The sequence below is a fragment of the Centroberyx affinis genome, unplaced genomic scaffold, assembly GCF_046629955.1.
Source record: "Centroberyx affinis isolate AG114_WGS23_722 - 3 ecotype Tasmania unplaced genomic scaffold, CSIRO-AGI_Caff_v1 ptg002385l_1, whole genome shotgun sequence".
Classification (NCBI taxonomy): domain Eukaryota; kingdom Metazoa; phylum Chordata; class Actinopteri; order Beryciformes; family Berycidae; genus Centroberyx; species Centroberyx affinis.
In genome coordinates this window covers 100,193-115,688 of record NW_027280640.1, presented here as the reverse complement: position 1 = coordinate 115,688, position 15,496 = coordinate 100,193, and the positions used below count along the sequence as shown (strand labels likewise).

General features: G+C 42.5%; 1 protein-coding gene across 2 annotated transcripts; it reads right to left on the bottom strand.

Moving 5' to 3' along the window:
* Window positions 1–225: 225 nt before the first annotated feature.
* LOC139656112 (WASP homolog-associated protein with actin, membranes and microtubules) lies at window positions 226–14,700 on the bottom strand. Of its 2 annotated transcripts, none has more exons than XM_071533614.1 (11): window positions 14,073–14,700; window positions 11,241–11,414; window positions 10,053–10,203; window positions 9,249–9,418; window positions 8,098–8,293; window positions 6,125–6,309; window positions 5,305–5,391; window positions 5,079–5,174; window positions 3,925–4,345; window positions 2,983–3,125; window positions 226–1,849 (listed from the first exon to the last, which is right to left on the bottom strand). In XM_071533614.1, exons 1-11 carry the CDS (start codon window positions 14,643–14,645, stop codon window positions 1,688–1,690), a joined length of 2,358 nt encoding a protein of 785 aa, XP_071389715.1. In that variant the 5' UTR covers window positions 14,646–14,700; the 3' UTR covers window positions 226–1,687. The 2 variants fall into 2 exon arrangements, with proteins under 2 accessions (XP_071389715.1, XP_071389714.1); XM_071533613.1 differs by having other exon boundaries at window positions 227–1,849; window positions 3,925–4,348.
* Window positions 14,701–15,496: the final 796 nt, after the last annotated feature.

Genomic DNA, 15,496 nt, shown 5'->3' with positions numbered 1-15,496 from the left:
GATTGGATATTGCAATATGACTCATCATCACGTGGGCTTCGGATCTGCCAAAGCACACTCACTGGGGTTCACCGGCACAGTTTGATAAGGCATCTCTTTAGTAGATGATGTGGCTCATTTAAATAACTGGCTTTCATTATGACCAGGGTAAAGCTAACCTACAGAGATCAGGTTATAGCACGCACAACTCAAAAAGGTTCAAATGTCAAAGAATATATCTTGGACTGGGTGCAAGGCCCAACACATGATGAATTAAAAAGAAATGACCAGCACTCCCAAGAGTATAGACTAATATGTCTTCATTCTTTATTCGGGTCTTTATTCTTAAAACACGGCAGCAGTAACAGGTGAACGCGCTTCAGCGTTTTCAGCCCATAGCTGACCTGTAACACATCGGAATACTTTTCATGTGTGCACATTCAAAAGTTCAAAATAAAAAGCAAACTGCAGGACTAGCATTCATTATCTGCATTTATTATCATTATCTGCAAACCTTTATAATGTTGTTTACCATCCAATATTATAAGAACTGAAACCAAAACAGAATAAAGACCAGTGCTTCATAGTCCTCTTATGTGTTACACCTTCAACTCTCTGAGAAGTCCTAGTAAATTAAGTGCTGTGTGTCACACGTTCAAAGGTCATAAGTACAAAGTTTGCCCTAAACATTATGAATTACCTGTCAACATGCCCATCTAAAGCTTTTCTGGGTATTTGAAGATGAGCACAGAACCGTGAGCTGACAGGTGTGTACATGTATGCATTTCAATGTTCAGTGCTAAATTTAAGAAACCCTGTTGGTTAACGAAAGGCAAAAGAATCCAACATTCAAGCTTCATTTGTTATGGCATCATAGAGGAAGAAACGTCAGCTCATGTAAAAATTGCACCTTAACAGAGTCAACTTCATGTTATGCATGACAGAAGACATTTACACATTTCTAATTCAAAGACAAAAAACAGGGACGGTCTATAATACAACAATGACAAACATGTAGATTGTAATTAATGCTACTTGATTACATCATTATTAACTCCTCCTCGGGTTAGAAAGAAAATCCAAAAGCCGCAAAACTCATGATTTGCGGGAGCCCTCATTAAAGGTACAATCGAGTCAAAATAGTTTTTTTCAGACTATTATGTCCAAGATCAGCACAGTGAGAAAAATGAGTACTGAATGACAGCGGAGTCGTAGTTGTTTCACAGGGTTTCCCTGTTGTCTCTGCTTCAAGCACAGGGTTTTTTTCTGCTTCCCCTGCTGTGTGACTGTCTAGCTCACCAAAGGCCTTTGAGACACTGAGAGATGGGAGCGATTCAATCATTTACATACTACTGTTTGTTAAATTTCAACACCTCATACATTTCTGTAAACCAACTGCTAGGAAGAGAGGAAACTCTGACTTTACCACTTGCTGATTATTTTGATTTAAGCAGTTTTGGGTGGCGTTACTGTCACTTTAGGATTATTTTTAAATGACAAATAAGATAACTGGGTGACAACTTCAGCAAACAGCAGTGTCACATTTAGAGGAGACATAATCCCAGCCTTGTCAAACAAGAAGCCTTTTGGTGAATATTTGGCAGCAACATGCTGTAGCTCAGTACTATGGAGAAAAAATAAGAGCAGGGCTGATGTAAGGGAACATCATCATTAGTGTGTGTGTGTATGTGTGTGAGAGAGAGTGTTCTCAGCTGTCCCACTCTGTAGACTGTGTCTCATCATCTCCTCTGTCCTCATCGTCCTCATCTGAGTCGGCTGAGACCTTCTTCATCCTCTGCATGGCGGCCTTGATGCTGCGCTCCAGCTCATTGTCTGGACTCGTCTGGACTTCTGCACGCACAGGGACCATCTGCAGCATTGGAGGATTCAATTCAATTTCTGTTTTCTGTTAAAACTTTACTGTCCCCACGGTCTGAAATTAACACCCGCCAAGCGCCAAATGCTTTTAAAAACTGTAGTTGGAGGATAAATCAATAAGGGTCACATTTTTGAGACGATCATATTTGAAGCCTCAGTTATATACAGTCTTTGGCCGGTTCTCAAACTTTTCCCTGCTGACCACCATAGTCTCTCTCTGACCATGAGCCAATCAAATCAAAGGTCTGTATCAAACAGACTGTTGATTGGCTACCTGTTGCAATGGCTCTAGAAGGAGTGCAAAAGTTTCCTCCTGTTTCTCACCTGCCTAGTTAACTAGCTTAACATTACTTGAGGATTAATATCAAAATGTGAAACATAACAGAGTGTGTGTGTGTGTGTGTGTCCATGTGTGTATTACAAATGTATAAGTGAGCAAGCAAGTTCTAAATTAACACAAGTACCTGATTCTTTACACAAACTAGCACTAAAAACAGGTAGGATGACATATTTCTATAAAAAATTTATATTGATTATTTTGGCCAGTAAAATGTATTATTGGCAGGTAATTATTTTTAGTTTGCCAACTGTTGGCAGGTGAGCCAAACAGTTAATGTCAGACACTGATTGTCCCTTAAAGAAATTTTGCAGACAAGGTTTTCAGTTAAGAATGCACAATAAAAACATAAAAAAACAACAACAATAAAGCCACAACAAAAACACATATAATAAAAGCACAATAAAACACAAGACAAATCATCACAATATACACACATATAGATGAACATCAGTTGATAAGACCAGACAAGGATAGTTATAGTTATATAAGTTATATAAGTTCTATGTTTTTTAACTCTCTAACTTATTTTTGACTGCTTCAAGCCGACTCTGAACTCAGTCCAAGCCACAGCAGCGACCCATGGACATTTACCTCATTTGTCTTTCATACTGAAGTTGCCCTCAGTTACTTAGTTATAACCATCAGAGTGATTAAAGGGAGAATGATCTAACAATTGATTCACACACCGGCCCTTCACTTAGATCACTGACAGTAAAATCAAACTCTATTCTCCTTCTGCACCTTAAAGCAAACACAGCAAACATGTCTGTATGTTTTCTCCTCACCTTCTTCAGGGTGACTCCCTGTCGGATGGCAGACATCAGGTTGCTCCTCAGGTCCCCTGCAGGGGGCGCTGTCCCAGGGGCAGGGACCTTTCGAAGCTGGATCTGACCCCGCTGCAACGAGGCCAACACTTCGTCCATTGTTCCTAGTATGAGAGTGAGAGAAAACACCAAATTTTACAACAATGGAAAGATTTGAGAGTAAATGAGGGAAATTGGGCAGAACAAGCTTTCCTTCATTTTGTTTAGCATTGTTCACCTTAACCACAGACTTCACTTTGAACAGAAATATTGACCAAATGTGCTGATAATATGCTCTATGAATTATGCATAATTGTGTTAATTTCACTGGTGAAGCAATTAAAAACACTAACTACAATGTAGACTGCACAGAGCATTCCCAAGTGCATATTTTGAATAAGCATTGGTACAGAATCTCAATACATTTAAAAAATGTCATCCTCTTGAATGGCCTCCATTTTCCGAAGGTTCAGAAAAATGAAGCTGTACCAGACTGCATTGTCTCCCTGGAGCTGAGAGTGTGCATAAACACAACTGAGGTTGGGGATTTAGGACAGAACACCAAGTACAGGCAGGCAACACACACACCCACACACACAAAAACACACACACTACAAGCACACTTTTCTCTGGAACAAACAAACATAACCTTCCCAGCGGTCTGATACTTTCACACATCCTCCTCCATCTATCCTGAGCTAACAGCCAGAATATGTATTTATCGTCCGCCGGTGACAGAAACAGGAAGTGGAGATGCAGCTTTGCTTCCATTCACACAGTCATGATGGGTCTGGGAGCTCTGACTGGGTTAGAAATGAAACTAACTGATGAATGATTCATAGACCTCTTGGTGGCTTTGGGAAAGAGAAAAACATTTTGATGTCTCAGAAATATAAAGAGCAGAATCATACATTTCGCTCTCACCTATGTTTTGCTTGAGGGTGTTCTTGGCTGGGAAAGGGGCGACCTCTTTCTCGCTGAGCGGCATCGGAGTGTCTTGGGAGGAAGGGGCAGAAACGGGTGGAGGGGGAGGTAGAGCGGGAGGCAGTGGCGGGGGAGGGGGTGGTGGAGGGGGAGGGGGCGGTGGTGGGGTTGCAGTGGGGTTGGCTGTTGATGGTGGTGGAGGGGCGTAGATTTGGACAGGGATGTCTTTGGGTTTGTGTTTGGGCTGCTGTTTCTTGGGTGTTTTCCTGGTGCTGGGTGCGGGGCGGGCGGAGGATCCGGCATAGGAGAGAGAGGGGCCAAGGCTGATAATGGACAGCGGCTGGGAGGAGTCGTCAGACCACGGCAGCCCCGAGGAAGACATCTTGGACTGAGGGGTCTTCAGCATGTACTGGCCATGTCGCTTCTTGGAAAAGAAGAGAAGAAATGGCTTTAGGGACAAGGATATTATTAATCCAATGGTTTAGGAGAGACAGACAGCACAGACACATGACGCCACCCACACATCAGTCTGACGTTTTGTTTTAAATAGGTCTCACAGCGACTGAGATTAATTTTAAGTGACAGAACGAATGTGCACAACACACACACACACACAGACACACACAAAGCCATGATGCTGATGCATAGAGAAAATGAACAACTGGGATTAACGGAATAGCTCACCCCGAAATTAAAATTCAGCGTCTACTCACAGTCAGCAGAAACTCGACTGAAGTCGGTAGGAACACCGAACACACAGTGAGTTACCCCCCGTAGTTCCATCTCAGCCTTCTCCCAGACTACTGAACTTAACGGGGCATCTTTATACAGCTCCGAAATAAAATGTCCATCTAATTTCTCCAAACAGATCACACAGCATAGCCAGCATAAGAGTTTTGTAGCCAAAGAACTGCAGTCGGTCCAAAAGTCCAATATTTACCTCATTATCTCCTATATTTTCTAGAGCATTGTCAGTGAGGGAAATATAATCCTACGAACTTCAATGAACCGACATGGGGGTGAGTAAATAATGACAGAATTTTCATTTTAGGGTGAACTATTCCTTGGAGCAGGGGTTTTGTGGGACTTTATTAAAGGAAGAGAAGGGGGAAGCCGCAGGGGGAAGCAAAACAGAGAGAGCGAGAGAGCCTGACCTCTCTGAAGGATCGTAATCTGTTCAGCGTCTTCTCTCTCTCCTGGTCCACCCACTCCTTCCTCCTCTGCTCCTCCTCTTTCCTCTTCTCTCGTTTCTGCAGACAACAGAGGGAGACAGTGAGGGGAAGACAAATATGAGAGAGAATTGGATCCAATTTGATCTGCGGCCTCTGCCGATGTTGGCGTCTCTGTGGGTGGGGTTGCCCCGTTGGCATGGTGACGTACCAGTTGGACTTGGTGGTGCTGGGTGAAGACTATGGAGCTCTGCTCGGCCACATGATGCTTCTGCTCCTGGGCCTCCACGCACTGATCCTACAGACACACATGGTACACATTACATGTACATAAACATATACATACTAAGAAATGTCTAAGAGTGAGAATACTTGTGCTGTTTGACGTGTATACACAAGAGTCAGAAATTATCAGATGTTTGGGCAAAAAAGGCCTTGAAAGTTCATAAAATGTCAGTGAAACTAAAAATGAGGAACAAAAAATGCCCCCGATAATTAGGAGTACCCTTTTAAAAATTTCACCCAGTTCACATTTTTTTCACTGAGTTGTCAAATAGTCACACGTGAATGCAACTATTGTTCCCTGTGGGCCACCATAGGGGATTCGTGGGAGCCTATGACTGGGGGATGCTTCTGGGTGAGAAAAATAGACCGGCTTTTAATCAGAAAACAAATGAGCATACAGCCAGCGGTAGAAGAAGATGCCAACACCACACAAATCACTGTGTCAATAAAAAATAAAACAAACAATATTGTAAAAACAATTGAGGGGAGGAAGATGGACTGGTTGGGGACAGAGAGTGGGGAAAACGTCACCATCCTCTTTTATAAGATCTACCGCCAGTTTCCAGCAGTGGGAAGGAAGTGTGGGACGTGTGGTATGCTTTAAAATAAACCAAATCTTAGTGGTACAAATTGAGTGTTTATTTGACAATATGCAATGAAAATGTATTATTTCAAAGTTCAGAACAAAGGGACAAACAAAGCCTTGTGGAAAAAAGTTAGTATTCTTACTCTGGTGCACACCCTACCTTCTTGTTGCGGAGATATGCTCGCCGGGCACAGATGTTGCCTCTCTTGGTCTCCAGGGTCTGTAGGCGTCTTTTCAGCTGACTGACAGCAGGAGAGTCTGTCTGCTGAATACCTGTGTGGGCCAGGCTGTGCAGCTCCTCTGGATCCTCACACACATCATAATACACCACCTCCTCCTTCATTTCTGAAACACAAACGCAGACTTCTCATCAATCTAACACCCTTTTCCACACACACACACACACACACACACACACACACACACACGGCGTGGGAATATTAAAATAAGCTGATCTGGTTCCATCCCATGTAGGAGGAAATCCACACCAAGCCTCGTACACAGGAATGTTGTGCATGACCAGCACACACTAGTATACTTCTTTCATCAGTTCTTCTTTATGCACCATTAAAAGCAGATGTGTTTACATTCTGTGCGCTTCAGACATTGTTCTGTGCACCGCAACAGTGTCTCAACTTTGTAAACACTACAGTTGTGCCGAAGAGAGTGTGACCCTGATCTTGGAAGTTGTTCTGCAGGTTTGACCTTTTTACATTGACAGATGACCTGCATATTCATTAGTCTAGTGTGAAGGGGGTCTAACTACAGTACGTTTTTAATATAATTAATTCATTCTGAAAAGTGCGTCAAAATTACCATCACTTTCTCCAACAACCTACGTAACATTTACAATACCACCTTACAGCACAGCCTGCATACATTTTCAGCATGTGGCCCTAATATGAAAGAAATCCTCGCCCGCTGATGAATATTTAATTCAAGGTATTGACTCTGAACTCCTCTGAAAGGCTCGCAGCAGCCTTCTTTCATTCACAAACCATTCTTTCATCTCTTCCTCTGTCCTCCTGCTTCCTTTACTGAGCAACGAGTGGTAGAGGACCCCTTCCTGCTTTTCAGGTTTGGAAAATAAACCAGAAGCCAGCCAAGGTAAGCATACACACAGCCAAGGCAGACACACACACACACACACACACACACACACAGATACAGACACACACATAACTTGGAAAGCAAAAATCCCATTTCCCAGGAGGAGCAATTAGGGAACATGTAAATGCACAAAATATTTCCCCAAAGTAAACATGCTTTGTAGCATATTATTGCATTATTTTCAATGCCGTTTTCTAACAAAAATCTGTGGGGACAAGCTGCCTTCATGTTCTAATCAAATTTTCAGTCAGAGGCAACCTTGAACCTTTTCTCTCAGCTTACCTGTATTTTGTACTTTGAACTTCTTGTATTTTGAAATCTGAAAAAGGCAGTGAGTCACCTCTATGGAGCTTAAAAGTCCTTAGAATGTTTTACAGTGGACTGTAAAAGGCCAAGAATCACAGTTCCACTTGTATGAAAACCTGTCTGTCCCACAGCGTGATTCATATTGCTCAGAAAGGAGTCATGTCAAATTACTCTTCACCCTCACCCCGCAAAACTAGCCTGATATTCAGACTGAATGGCCATTTTGTTACCACTCCATTATTCAGCCTGAGATTGCCCCCTTGTTAGGCATTTTCTGTGTGTGGGTGGGGTTGAGGGGTTGATTTTCCCCTAACAAATCACTAGTGACTGACGTATCTGGCTGCTCTGAGGTTATTTTCAGTGACACTGATGCTGGATGTATTTACCAACTTTAGCAAGAATGTCAGTACTTTTTGACTTGTAGTCGGTTAAGAGGGTGATTTCAACAAATCTTATTCTGCCGAAACGGCAATGAAAAACCATTGCACGAATGGTTTAAACTTTAGTCCCGCCCACAAAGGCGCTGATTGGCTTGATTGTTTCTCCGAGCGAGAACAAGCCGTTGACTGGAGCAGCACCAGACTCTCTGAATCGCTCGACAAAATCTGAAGAGTGGGCGGGACGCGATTCAGGAGTCTGGAACCAGGCTACCATAAAACAGAACTACTCTATAAACTGTTACTCTCACCATTGTACTAATTATCATGTATGGCATACCTTTAATCTGCCTCCGCAGGGTGTCTATCTGAGCCACCAGCAGCTGCTCCTCATTCTTCAGGATCTCAAACTTGGTGTCGTAGAGCTCCAGCTGGGCTTCGTAGAACTGCAGCTCCAGCTGATCCACTGTGTCCTGCTGCTGGCCACCCTCAGGTGCAGACCCAGAAACAGATCTCTGGCCAGACAGACCGCCCAACTGCACCACAACAAAAGAAGAGTGCTAAGTCAGCCTCATGAATGCTGGGATTGTGTCAAATAGGCACACTGGATTTGAGACTGAAGCTTTGTAATCCATTCCAAACACATACATTTTCTGAGTGCACATGTGTTCTCGCTGTGACATCCGCAGGCGCACATGCACACTTAGTGGTGCCACCAAGCTACGCTGGCTCCAGTGCTTTATGCAAAAGATTTGCGTAGGTGTAGCTCACTAATCTCATTATACACATTCACACACAGCTGTCTCTTTAAAGGCTCATGTCGATTTCACAGTGGTAGCTACTGCCAGCATCCTGAAACCTGATTTTTAAAGAGCTTAATCAGATGAATAATGCAGCTGCATGAAGGTGAAGGTGCTAAAGGTGTTGTGTTCTCTTCCAAAAGCTGAAATGCACAGCGTGACACACTAAAACCACCATGTTGTTTGTTGCAGTTTTCCAACATACTGTGATTTTGACTTGCAAAAAACTAGCAGCAAATCAGAAGAAATATATGCCTTCTATTCACAGATAGACATATAGCTGGCATGTTAGCTGGCACACACACACTCACTCACTCACTTATTCATACACAGGGTTATTCATACACAGGTTTTGGGGGTGTATCTGGGGGATTCTCTGTGTTTCTAGTCAGGGTTTATAAATAGATCAAAGGCCTATAGCAGCCAGAGATTCAGATCAGACTGGAATACCAAGTGAAAGATACACTAGAGCGGGTAGACACTGTGTCACGTCTCTTTGCTACAGACATACAAACAGCGCTAGAGCAGTGAAAACCTTGGCACTGCTGAGGAAGATCTGAATGACAGCCAAAGCCCTGCAAGCGTGCAAGGGTCCAATATGCCAACTTGGAAAGTGTTGACTAATTTCAAAATCAGAGATACATGTTGCACCATGGTTTTTGTTCAGCAGAAAACAGAGTGAGACACGCACCCTCTCTCTGATGCCATCTTTCTTGCGGCTGAGGCACATCTCTGTGGCTCTCATATGCTGCAGGGTTTCTTTGGCCAATAGGAAGCGTAGTTTCTCCAGTCTGGGAGCCGCAGAGGCCCAGGCAGCAGCTCCAAAACGACACTTATCCTCCTCCATCTGCTTCAACATACCTGGACATGTACACAATGATCTATTATGCATGTCCGCACCACACATACTGTAGGTACATGCATGTAAACATAGGAACATAACACAAGAATAGGAAAAACCACCCTTGGATACTCTTACACTGTTAGATGTCATTAATTTGTGATGCTCAGTGCATTCCAGGAGTTATGAAGTATTGTGATAAATGTCAGGCTGCTGTCAGTGGAGAAATTGCTATCTCTTACTCTTCTATAATGGATTTCTCCCTGTATGACTGTTGAACATCGGTGCACACCAAAACCTGACATTTACTGCTGATATTTTAGATGGCTGAAAAATGTTCTGCTCCATTGTAGCTGTGCTGAAAACATCTCGATGTAACGTCACATTGTCTACATTTGGCCAGTTATCCAAAGGAATAAGAAAAATACACCACCAAACAACAAAATGGGCCCAGAAATGCAAGATATATTGCCAATAGCTGTTTTTGAACAGCGTTAAAGGGTGGATTTTTCCTTTATGTTCATAAATATAACACAACACACAAACAAGTGGCATGTGAACACCTGCTTAGTGTGTATACACATGCATGCATACATACACACACACACACACACACACACACACACACACACAGTAAAACATAGTCGGCTATACCAGCCAGAGCCTTTGATGTCTGCACAAAGTAGGTGACAGTGATGTCCTGAATTGAGGCGACTGCATCCTCCGCTCTTCTCCTCCACTCCTCCGCCTCCTTCTCCAGAGCTGCAATTCTCTTAGGACCCAAGTCCTCATACTCCAAAGACTTCTGCAAAAGACCACAGTAAGCAAAAAATTGACAACTTTGCCTCAGCGATTTAATGCAGAACAGTTACTTAACCCGTATATATATATGCCTTTGGCTTTTACTCAAATTTAGTTTGGTGAGAAATTTAAAATCTGCCTCACATTTTGCAGGAATGAACAAAAAAAGATCAAACTGTGTCCAGCATTCTCCTACCGTGTGTGTGTGTGTGTGTGTGTGTGTATGTCTAGACCATGATGGAGAGCTCTGGTCATGTCCCTCTCTGACTGGGGCTCCCATGCGCTCCAGGCAGGGTGACCTGGTAATCACTCAGGCTCATGATTACATTAGAGCCGCTCCGGCTGCTGAATCCCTGAGGTTCACGCCAGTTCTAGGATCAGCTAACACTCCAACACAGCAACCATATGCAAATTACTGGAGGAAAAAAAGTTAGCTGTGAATCAGTGTCCTAATTTGACTCCAATTTAGGGTTGAAACATAGGCCAATCACTCCCTGGGTGGCATGTTTTGGAAGTGTAAGCAGTTACAAATTAAACACCCCCGACCAGCAGGGGGACCTATAGCAACCAAAATAAGTATTTGAATTGTCCATTGAGTGAAAGGAAATATTGTATTTTCAATAACAGAGAAGGTTAGTGGTTAAACAGTCATGTCACTGCAGGATTTGTCACCCCAAAACTGAATTTGTTTACGTAGTGGTTTATTGGCCATTTTCCACTCAGAGATTTACTATCAGAGCTTTTGATACAAGGACTGACAGTATGTGGCAGCTAAACATGAGTTTTACATGTGTTTTGAGGGTGTAAAATGTGTATTTACATTAGCAGAATCTGTAAGCAGACCTGTGCTTTGAGTGAAGACAGTTCCACAAAACTTCCTTTTCATTTAAGTCAAACTTTTCAATACCTGATATTTATATACTGTATATCCAATGTGTAGATGCTAACAAACTGCGGATTGTACCTTAAAAGGAGCATATGCAATACACACTATCCTAAAAATAAAGCCCACAGTTGTCAAGTTGTCAAGCCTATATTTACCAGGATCTCCATCTTGTAGAGGCAGGCCAGCTCTCTCATGTCTCTGAATGGCTGAAGCAGGTACTGGAAGAAGGTGGTGGCCTCTGTGACCAGGTCCTGGTAGGCCTGGTCCTCCTCCTGGTAGATGCTGAGCAGCAGAACCATGCCGTCAGCGCTGCCGTGGCTCTGCAGCAGCTGTGGATAGAGAAGACATAAACACCATTGCTTGGGCTTATTCCCTTTGCCCTCGGCCAACTCTTCGCTCTGCATAGCTATTCCATTCTAGGGCTAGAGGAGATGGACAAAATTATTATATCGATTATCATAATAAATTATCAAAAGCCCACAGTTGGCAAGTATGAGTCTATATTTACCAGGAGGCAGGCCAGTTCATTGCACTGAACTGCATGGGAATTTAAAGTATGATAAAACTGTAATTTTAGACAAAAATTGTGAATTTTTGTGAATGAAGAATTGTGTATCAAAATAACTCTAAATCATTATTTCATCATGATATGATTCTATTGAAAGACAATATACGATAATATTGAATTATTGCACAGCCCTATTCCATGTTTGCAATGCACTGGAAAAATAACAGAAAAATCTGTGCAGGGAGCTGTTCTTTGTACCAATCACACCTGAGCACACCAATATGACTGTTTTGAAAAAATATTTGAGATTGAGAGGCTATCTAATACCGCGACTACAGCAGCTAAGCAAATAGATCTCATCATTCCTGCAGTGTGCCTTACAGAGGACGTAGCTGGCGAAGTCAGATCAAGTGGAAATAAGCTTTCTGATGAATACTATGATGAGTACAACATCAAGCAAGCACAGAACTTAGGTACTGTTTACTACTTTGACAACCAAGTTACTGTAGCTGAAGGTCGACTGGTGCAGCCACTTCAAGATAAAGTTAGTAGTGTAGACTCCAACTCTGACCCTTACCACAGAAGTCTAACAAATTAATCTCCTCAACTCTTTAACATCTTGTGTGTCATCCACACCCTGAGGTTCCCAAACCCTTTCATTTCGGGGATCTCCAGTTTGATACACGTTAGACCACAGACCCCCATCTGATGAAGGTTTTATCCCTAGGTCAACTGAGTCAGTCATTGAAATTTAAGCTGGCAGTCACAGGGGAGAATGGGGTATGCTGAGCATGTGGGTAAGATGAGCCACCCCATGTATCTAGGCAACCATACACAAAATGAATCATTTGATCACAGATTTAGAAACAGTAATTTGTTTCCCTGAATCTGTGATGGAAGAGAGCACATGGAGAAAGTGGTAAGTGAAGTGATAAGTGAGGGGAAAAAAACACGATTTTTGCTATGTGAGGTGATTTCATCTTGGTAAAGCTGTCATGATTCTTGTATCTAAATGGAAGTAGACATGTTTGAGGATTTATTATATAGGCCTATTCATTTATGAGGGTATAAACTTGGCATAACTGAGGGCTTGTGTGAAGCAGTTTTGTCAAAATGGTGGTTGTAGGGTAAATGTGCCACGAACTATGGGGCAAGTTAAGCCAATGGCTCAGCTTACAACAATCGAGTTACATTTACATTCAATTAAATGTACTTAAATTAAACACACACAATCACTACACAAACTTTGTGTTGGCAGTTGCTGAGCAAGCTGGTGCATTGTTATCATTTTGGAAATCAGAGAAAGTATCCCTATGTTATGTTGAAGTAGTTGAAGTTAGGCTATATTGTTAGAATGTCAAAGAGGAAAAAATGGGCCATTCTCAGAGGAGACAGAATGGAGAGACACACTGAACTTGTGGCATACTGGTAAGGCCCTAGTAAAAGGACTGAAAGGGACAAAAATAAAGGTTTTAATTTTAATTTTTTTCTTTTTAATATTTTACCTCCATAGGGCTCAATTTGCCCCATCCTTGATTTGATTTGTTTTGATTCAATTTGGGTAAGATAGAGAGTCCAAAGTACTGTGCGAACCCAGGGGAAAGTGAAATGAAAGTGAAATGACACTTGCTTCCAATGTGGTCCGAGTATGGTGGGTTTTTTTTAATGGTTTTATGATGTGGTTGAATTTAAGCTGCTCCACTCTCAAGTCCACTGTCTTAAAGTCCTCTGGCCCAACATGACTTCTGGGTGGAGGATCAAGTAGATGGTGTATCATGTTGTTTTGGAGAACTTGCATCTTTCTCTTAAGTTTGGATGTTAAGACACTGTAGCACACTGAACAGGCATAATCCAGATGGCACTGTATTAGACCTGTTACTAGTAGTTGCCCGGTTTTTATGCCAAACTGCCTTGTTCTGCCTTGTTCTGCCTTGTTCTGCGGTGCAGAAAATTCAGTTTGTTGGCATCCTACTTAGGATTCTGTCTGCTATCGCTTCATTAGAAGGTGACTGATCTAATGTCTAAATAATATGTGACAGGAGATTTGGACTCAATTCCTTTGCCATCACAGGTTACCTTGATCCCAACTGCTTTACTTCAGCTATGCTTTGTGCCAAACAAAACAGATTCGGTTTTGCCAAGGTGTAATGACAGCTTATTATAGGACGGGTCCCAGAATAGATCCCTGAGGTGCACCACATGTTAGCTCCCTAGCTTCAGACAAGGGCTCATCTAGAGAACTGTGTTCTCCCTGATCGGTATGACTATCCATTTTACTGCATGCTCTTTTAGACCTAGGCCTATACAATCATAAAAATAGTCCTTATGGCTGACCTTACCCCTTCCCTGGGACAAGTTGTGCGAAAAGACACCTATTTTACTTCTAAACCTGCATAACGCTATCCTGCGGCTCATCTGACCCCGTTCTCCCCTAGTTTTCAGGACAGAGCAGACACTGAGCAGCAGTCCAGTGCCTCACCTCTCGCAGCTGACCCTTGGCTCTCGCCATCTCATCCTGCATGGTCTTCCTTTTGAACTCCTGGAGATTTTCAAAGTACTCCTCGACGTCGCGTTCATCCTGTGTGAATAATGTATCGAGCACTATTTTGCGTCCGCAGATATCGATCGCCGTGCTGAAATATTTCTCAAGCTTTCGACAAGGTGTATCAAAATCCCTCTCGTCATCGTCTGGACTCGACTTCCGATTCAGGAATAGCAAGTCCCAAATGTTGCCCTCTTCAAAATCGGATAAATCCGGAAGATAGGCTACCAAGACATCAGCCACACATGTAAACTGTTGATGGATGTGTTTCAGATCGTTGACAGAGAAGAGTCCAGCCCAGCTCATTTGAGTGTCTCCGACGGCAACTTGGTCTTTGCGTTTTTGCCGTTGTAACGTCCGGTTGTGACAGGTGACAGCAAACTTAGACTCGATGACATTCCACTGCACGATAAATCCCAGCTTAAACGTCTCGTTTTCTTCAAATATGTTACTTTTTACAGCGACCCAGCCGTCCAAGCTGTCTAAACGCTCATATTCTACGTTATTCATCTTAAACTAAAGATATTTCACTTGTGTCTGCGACGTTACAGCCTCTGTTTACACCGTCCGCCATTTGCGTGACGTATGCTGCCTTCAGTGCTCTCAAAAATTACAGGACTAACGAATTTTTGAGCTCACATGAACGACTTAACAAAGTGATACATACGACTGAGAAAGGCGGAATTTTATACCATATTTGCATAAACTAGACCTTTTATAAATTAAAGCAAAAGCCACCAAAAACCACCTATATTACAGAATCCATTTTATTGTTATTTCCGACCAAAAGCATTTGGATGACCGTATGTGGGAGCTTACGGGGGACACTTGAAGGCAACAGTAGGTCGCTTTATCATGCTCAACTTTGACCTTTGAATCACATGTTCGGGGAATTCCACTCTTGCAACATCGAGGCAATAAATTATGCTGAGCACAAACCTGGCAACAACATTAATTATGTTTTAATTTAACAATGTAAAAAAAAAAAGTCAGGTCATTAATTGGTCTCACTTGATTTTTTTATTCAATGAATAACTAACATCCCCCACTGATGGTTGACATTCCTGACATTTGAGCTGCCTGCATCCTATCTATTTTTGTCACAAGTGCTGGCTGCACGTTAGGCTGCTTGCAGAGTTGTGCTGTCGAACACCACTGCCGCCCTAGAAATGTTATTTTGAACAGTTTTTTTTTAAGTGATTCATCACCCAGGTAAATTTGCCACCAGTCTCTTGTTCACTATAAGGAATTTAATTGGATCAAGAAAACACAACAGCCTAATTGTATTGCACAGGCAAGTTATGGACAAAGTAGTTTTCAGATCTCGTGTGCTGTTGCTACTGTTGACTTCATTCTGTGCA